General features: G+C 40.6%; 1 protein-coding gene across 1 annotated transcript in view; it reads left to right on the top strand.

Annotated features, from left to right (window-relative positions):
* LOC138024827 (uncharacterized) overlaps window positions 1-7,500 on the top strand; it is a 98,904-nt gene that overhangs the window by 51,357 nt on the left and 40,047 nt on the right. The window contains exons 10-12 of the mRNA XM_068872001.1: window positions 1,920-2,067; window positions 5,105-5,407; window positions 6,696-6,998. Coding sequence (XP_068728102.1) covers window positions 1,920-2,067; window positions 5,105-5,407; window positions 6,696-6,998 — 754 coding nt within the window. The remainder of the gene's footprint in view (window positions 1-1,919; window positions 2,068-5,104; window positions 5,408-6,695; window positions 6,999-7,500) is intronic.

Here is a 7,500-nt window from a genome sequence, read left to right as displayed (position 1 = left end):
TTTAGAGGTAACGCGAGATCTTTGAAACTGAACCAGCGCGGTCAACTGGGCTCATATGAAGAGGCCCTTGATCACTGATTCGTTTACATGCAAAGCTCTGCACGAAAAGCTTCTATTTTTAGGAAGGCACCTTTCCCTACAGAAGAAAAGAAACTCGTAAAACAAGGTTAAGAAAAAAAAAGCGATTGAAATACTCGGGGGGGGGGGGGGGGGGGGTGGGTGCAAGAGAAATAATTAGATCTCAGTTATTCATTATTCCTTTAATTTTTTCTCGATTTACTCATTATTCACTGTTGAAATCTTGCTTTGCTTCATTTTTCCGTATCTTTTATTCTTTAACGGAAACCGTAAAATTCTTGATTTCGAATTTTCGAACGCTAAATATTCCTTATTCCTTTTCTGTTATGAGCCGTTATTCATTATTGAACCCCCGAGGTTTACCTTTTACCCTTCAATGTAACAAGGGTAACTAAACTGACGATGTTCCAATATAAGATCAGCCATCACATCGTACCTACAGATATGTTATTATATAACATGAAGAAAGTACACTCTCTGAGATGCCCTTTTTGCCCTCCTGACATTCACACTTCCACACCTATTCATTGAATGTACACAAGCTAAATCTTTCCAGGCAAAATTTCAAGACTGGCATAGCTTACATAGTGGAATTAAAGTCCGGTGACGTGTCAAGTTTAAAGTCTTGTATGGTACATTTCGCTTTCCTCGTTACTGCTTAGCACTAAACCACCTCATTATTATAGAGAAATACTATCGGTTCATCAATGCCAACAATAAGAATAAAGTCAAGTTTAGTGTATGTATACGTTTAGTTGGAGACAAGCAATAGAAAAATGCATATCAATAAAATCAGGAGAACAAAGTAATTTTATCACAAAATGGAGCTTTAAAATCAGGAGAAAGAAGTAATTTTATCACGAGATGGAGCTTTTTATTCAACATTTAGTGTTTAAAAGTGTATTTTATAATGGTAGTCTTGTAAATAAAGTATATAATATTCATGTAGTGGTATTGTAAGTAGTATTGTTTTAAAATATTTGTATTGTATAGTGTAAGTGTTATTGCAGCTCATAACATTGAAAAGAAAATACACATGTAAAACGGGGAGGTTAGACTTCTTGCATTGCATCTTAAATGCGACACGACCAAGTCAGACAGTAGGATCAGAAGGCAAAATTACCTGAAGAATATTTTCACTGAGAACTGGTGCAACATTGAACATGCACATTGATTTTATCCTTGGGTTTTGCAGCCCAACTTAAAACAATCGTCTTAAGTATTTTAATATCTTTTGGCATACGGACAGGGAGGTAAAACAATGTGGGGTGCATTATTTCAGAGGCCATTTCTAGCATTGAGTCAAGTGAAATTAAAGTGTATATGACAGTTTTTTTTACTCAATCGAAAGATCATGGTTTTCTGAGATAGAAACAATTAGAAAAATTCCATACCGCTTTTCCTTCCATGTATTTTAGCCTTTTAAGACTTGGAATTTTCACTTCGGGTGGGGTGCAAAACCGCGCTAGTAAAGAGGCTGGGGATAGCAGAACTGTGACCTCAAAACAAGAACTCAGGAAATTTTATGGATAGATATTTTATTTCATTATTGCACCCAAATAAAACGCATCTCAGAAGCAGTTTCAACAACGTCTGGAGTTGAAAATTCGGGCCCTGGAAAAACTTCGTTCCTGGTTTGACGTCACAGTTTTGCTATCCCCAGTCTCCTTACTAGCACGGTTTGTACCCTACCGAAAGTGGGCTAAAGGCTAAAGGACACGGAAGAAAAATCGACATGGAATTTCTAATTGCTTTTTGTCTCAGATAACCATAATGTTGCCATTTACTAAAAAAATCATTATCATCGCGATTGTCAACATAAACTCTAACTTCTTTTGCAGGTATTTCACGGAAATACTGCACGAAGCGACATTGTAAAGCATAATCTTGAGGAGGTTATCATAGCGAGCTTCATCCGCTTTCAGCCAACTGACTTCTTTGGTCATAAAGCATTTAGAGTTGAGCTATATGGAGTACTTAAATCTCCAGGTAACTCGTGAACCTGTTTTTCTTTGACTTCTGACGGGTTACGTTTTACAAATCCATTTAATTATATGAAAAGACGAAAGTTGAAAAAAAATAGTGAACACCATTCGAACAAGTTCTTTGAGTTTGTTTGTTTGTGTGTGTATTCAGTAATAAAATTGTACGCTGTAGCAAATTGTAAGGACAGAGGGTGTAAATTGCAGGTTACAGGTTAGGGTTGTGGACAATTGTTTCACCATCTGTGCATAAGGAACCCGCGCCCACGTGCACAGTGCGCCCGGCAGTCAAAACTATGCTATCCTATCAATCATTTGCCATCTCACTTGTGCATTTCTGTTTTTAAATGACGTTGTTGTCGATCTACCCTGTCGAAAGGATGCCGCCAAAGTCTTACTCAAATAAATACTTTATTAATACAGTTTTGAAAACTTCCTACACTTGATTCGAAATACCAGACTGAATTCGTCTTAAAATAGTTATAAAAAGCGCAGATAACAGGCAACGTTTGAATCGCCCCTCTCCGGCAACCCAGTTTTGGCACCAAAGTTTGTTTGCAAAAAAGTTGCCACAAAATATTTTAAATGGTTTTCTGGTCCTTTAACTGCGAACCTATTGACGTGACGTCGGATGGCACAGTTTTTCCCGCTCGCTGAATTGTGATTGGTCAATTTAAATTTCAGTAGCTCTCGCAGTATGCATAGCATAGCTGAAACAACCAAACCTTTACTAACGCTAACATTAGGCCTAAACACTAAGCTTTAGATAATGTCAAAGCCTAAGGCTAGGTTTGGGTCTTTTCAGTTATGGTAAAACAATTGTTACAGCCCATACTCGTTCTGGAAGAATGATAAAAAAGCCTGAGAGACTGAACCTATGAATAGTTATACTAACCCCACCCTAGTGTGTAGGACTTAGAGGGTCATTTGACTTTCGTTGTTGTTCCCCCTCTTGTTATCGAATGTTTTGCACGTCGTAGCATTTCACTCGTATACATCCCCTTTGTGAATCGATGTGTAGCCGAGTCCAGTGGATTAAAGTTGTGTTACGCTTCATTGCAAAATCCTAACACAATAGCGACCCTAAGTAAGGATGACGACGATGGCTACGAGATCGTTATCAAAAAATTATACTTCCCGTCATTGTAATAATATCGCCAATATTCCAAGTCGTTCGGCATGGAAAGTGTGTATCAATATTGCATGAATGAAACTGGTGTGAATGGTGTAGATGTGTGTAGACAAGATCGAAAATCGTCGTCAGGTTCTCGCGTCCTCCACGTGACCTCAAATTTGGTCATTTCTCGACTTTGTGAGGACGAGAATAGCTCAGAAATGTGCCAAATTGCAAAACGCACGCGTGCAGGGTTTCCAGAGCCTTTGTTTTGTTCATTGTTGTTGGCATCCTTCAGTCTATAAGACTATGGAGTAGCACCCTGTGATTTGGATGAGGAGCATCGTCTTGAATGGCTAAAGAGACCAATTCTGGAAGAGCAACTTCTGCTGCAAAACTGACAAACAAGGACCGAGGGCTGCTGTGAGGCAGTACAAGCTTGCTTTCTGGCTGCTCATTTTGCTCTGGCTCCATCATTTTCAGTACGAACTGCCTTCTCCCGACTTTCCAGACCTCGTGAAACAATTTGTTTCCACATAGTTCTGTTGTCCGCAAAAGCTTCCCGTGACTTCGTGTTGATGTTGCAGGCCTTCATATGACACTTGCAGGCATCCTTAAAGCGAACGTGAGACCGACCTGTTCTTTTTGACTCTGTTGCGAGCTCACCATAAAGCAGGTCTTTTGGAATGCGGCCATCAGCCATCCTGTGGGTATGACCCAGCCAGCGTAGACGGCGTTGATGTAGAAGTGTATACATCGATGAAATCCTTGCTGTGGAGAGGACCTCATTGTTTGGCACCTTGTCTTGCCAAGTAATTCCAAGAATTCTCCGAAGACAAAAGCTTGGAGTCTTGAGTGGAATCTGTTGTCCAAGATTCACTGCCATACAATAAAGTGCTCATGACACAGGCCTTGTAAACATTGACTTTAGTGGGTTTTTTCAGTTTTTGTTTTCCCAAACTCTCTTGGCGAGTTTGGACAGAGTTGTGAAAGCCAAGCCTATGCGCTTACTGATTTCCACATCCAGAGATAAGGTGTCAGTCATTGTAGAGCCTAGATACTGGAACTGATGGACAACTTCTAAGTTTTCCCCATTAATTTTCAGAAGAGGCTGGGCTGGTGTAGCCTGTCCCATAAGCTGGGTCTTCTTAAGGCTGATTGTAAGGCCAAACTGATCACAGGAGTTGGAGAACCTGTCAAGTAGCCTTTGAAGTCCGTCTTCTGAGTGGGAGGCGAGAGCTGAATCGACAACATACAGTAGGTCTCTGATGTTGACTCTCCTCGTCTTTGACTTGGCACGTAATCTCGAGATGTTAAAGAGATGACCGTCAGATCTGGAGTGGAGGTGGACGCCATCAGTTGAAGACTTGAAAGCATGTTTCAAGAGCAGAGAGAAGAAAATACCGAAGAGGATGGGAGCTAACATGCAACCTTGCTTTACACCACTCTTCACTTCAAAGTTGCTGGAGATATCATCATCAAACTGTACAGTGCCTCTCATACCGACATGAAAGGATTTCACTATGCTGAGGAGCTTTGGTGGACATTCTATCAGAGGGAGCATACTAAGCAGACCGTCTCTGCTTACGAGGCCGAAAACCTTGGTCAGGTCTATGAAAGGCAGATAGAGAGGTTGGTTCTGTTCTCTACACTTCTCCTGTAGTTGGCGGACAGAGAAAATCATGTCTACAGTTTACCTCTTTGAGCGAAATCCACACTGGGATTCTGGGATTCATTAAGCCTATTGTTTTATGGGGTTTTCGTAGCCGTTGTCGTCGTCCTTGCTTAAGCTCCATTATGACCTGCAACCCCAGCCTGCAACCTGCACTTTTCACCCTCTGCCTTCCAAGAGAGATTCTTTTCACACATTTGAATGCAAGTAACGCTGTTTCGGTAGTTTGTTCGGTAGTACTTTTTGATTCCATTTCAGTTCCCGTTGAAGCACCTATGGTTAATGTGACTGCACAATCGTCGACTAGCATTGCTGCCTTTTGGGAACTTCCAAAACGGTATACAAAAGACAAAGACATTTTATCGTTTAAATTACTGTACCAATCACGAACGCCGTTAAGATCTGACAGAAAGAATACACTAACTGTCAAAAAAAAGGGTTTCTCCACGGTCGTCACAGGACTTGAAAAGTTCACAGAATATGAATTTAAAGTGTGGGCCTTCAGTTCGGTGGCAGATGGACCAAAGAGTTCCTCAAAGGTTGCAAGGACGTTGGAAGATGGTAAGAGACTGAAGCTTCTTATCAGACTTATGAACGGGCAATATGGTGAATTATAGCACTGTATTTGAAATTTTGGAAGACCATGGATACTTCTTATCTTTTCTTGTAGTATTCTGTTCAAAAAAGTTTTATTGATGTATTTGGTAATTTAGATATTTGCAAATAGGGAATGCCACAGTGTTTCAGTTGATTAATTATCTGTTTTTCTTTCTGTTTATAATAAGACATCTTAATTTGGGGTTTTGCTAAAAGCAGGCCCGCGACCCAGTGGCCCGCCGCCACGGCCCGTTACGGCCCAACGACCCGGTGGCCCGAAGGCCCGGCGGCCCGGTTCTGATTTTCCACAATTTTTTCGTCCAGCGGTAAATCCACGTGCATGCACAGATCTGCATTGGGTTTGGCCGTGCAAAATGGACGAAGGTGAGATTGAATGCGTTTACCATTTTAATAATCATCTCAATCCTTTTCGATCCTTTCTTTAGCTGCATGTTTATTCGTCTGTTTACAGAACCCGATAGAGAGGAAGTCCATTCTCATACGATGTAAGTTATTTTCAAACCACAGTTTACGATTGAAAAATTAATAACCTAAATGATGAGATATGTGAACTGCAAATTGTCACTGAGTTGCGTTTGTCAGTTTATCAGGCAATCACATTCTCACTTTGTAATCAGATGAACTTACGGTAATTTTGTGCAATAGCAGGCAACAGTTATGAACGGCGGTAGACTTGCGTTTGCATGCTTAAATTTGTGTAAATCTGAAACTTAAAAAAGAAAAAGATTCGCAGTTCACATATTTCTATTATTTATGATATTTTCACTTTCCAAGTATGGTTTGAAAATAACTTACATCCTTCGATAATGAAAGTCCTCTATTGTGCTATCGGTTTCTGTAAAGAGACGAATGAACAGAGAATGAAAACGTTTTTATCTGAACGACATGCAAAAAAATAGAAACAAGGATTCAAATGATTAAATGGTAAACGAATTCAAACTCACCGTCGTCCATTTTGCACGCCCAAACCCGATGCAGATCTGTGCATGCGTGTGGATTTACTGCTGGACAAAAAAACTGTGGAAAATTAGGACCGGGCCGCCGGGCCATCGCGGGCTGTGGGCTGCTGGGTCTTCGGGCCGCTGGGGCAAAACCACTTAATTTGCAATATCGCCTTCCTGTAACAAGTGTCTCTTTTCAGTTTAGAATGGTTGATTTGCATGATTCTTTTTATTTCATAGAACAAGCTAGTCTTCTTTGACTTTCCTTTGTTGTATTTGAAATCTTTTAGTCCCATCAAAAGCTCCCAGTAAATTTACAGTGACTGCAAACACATCTACAATTATCATAGCATCCTGGCAGCTTCCTTCCCCAGACTCCAGACATGGGATCATAAGAGGATTTAAATTATTCTTGAGAAAAAAAGGCTCCGATAACAGACCTGAAACCATGCTCATTCCCAACACATCCATGTACACAATACCAGCCACTGGATTGGAGAAATTTACAGAATATGAATTTCAGGTGTTGGCCTACACCTCTGTTGGTGATGGACCAAATAGTTCTGTGCAGTTCGCAACAACAAAGGAAGATAGTAAGTGATATTGTAAACTGACATTTGTAACAAACGGGCGTCTGTCAAGTCGGGTAAGCAATCCTTTGACCCATTTTATTTCAGGCGTTTCAACTTAGATGACCTGACCTGAGGTGACCTACGGCGTTCTAATACAACTGGTATTCTGCAAAAAAATGTCACCAGTCAGCTCTGCCATTTCTTAGTGGTGCACCCCCCTTGTAAGAAAATCCTGGATCCACCCTTGTATAGTTAGTTGAGCAATTTAAGCAGTTGCAAAGGAAACCTGAAAAGATCCAGGCATGAAGAGACGACAGTAACTTGTCTGCCCGATAGGAAAGTTCTTCATTTCTTGCCACTGAAATTATGTTTTAAAAGTACATTTTAAGCTGGCCAATAATTAAAACATGTTGTTCAACACATATGCTTTTGCCTCATGGGAAGTCTCTTCATCTGTCACCCCACACATTACACAGGAAAGGATTACCCACACACACACACCTACACCCACATTCTAGATGTT

This window comes from Montipora capricornis, chromosome 11 (assembly GCF_036669925.1).
Source record: "Montipora capricornis isolate CH-2021 chromosome 11, ASM3666992v2, whole genome shotgun sequence".
Classification (NCBI taxonomy): Eukaryota; Metazoa; Cnidaria; class Anthozoa; order Scleractinia; family Acroporidae; genus Montipora; species Montipora capricornis.
This window is presented reverse-complemented; position numbering and strand designations above follow the sequence as displayed.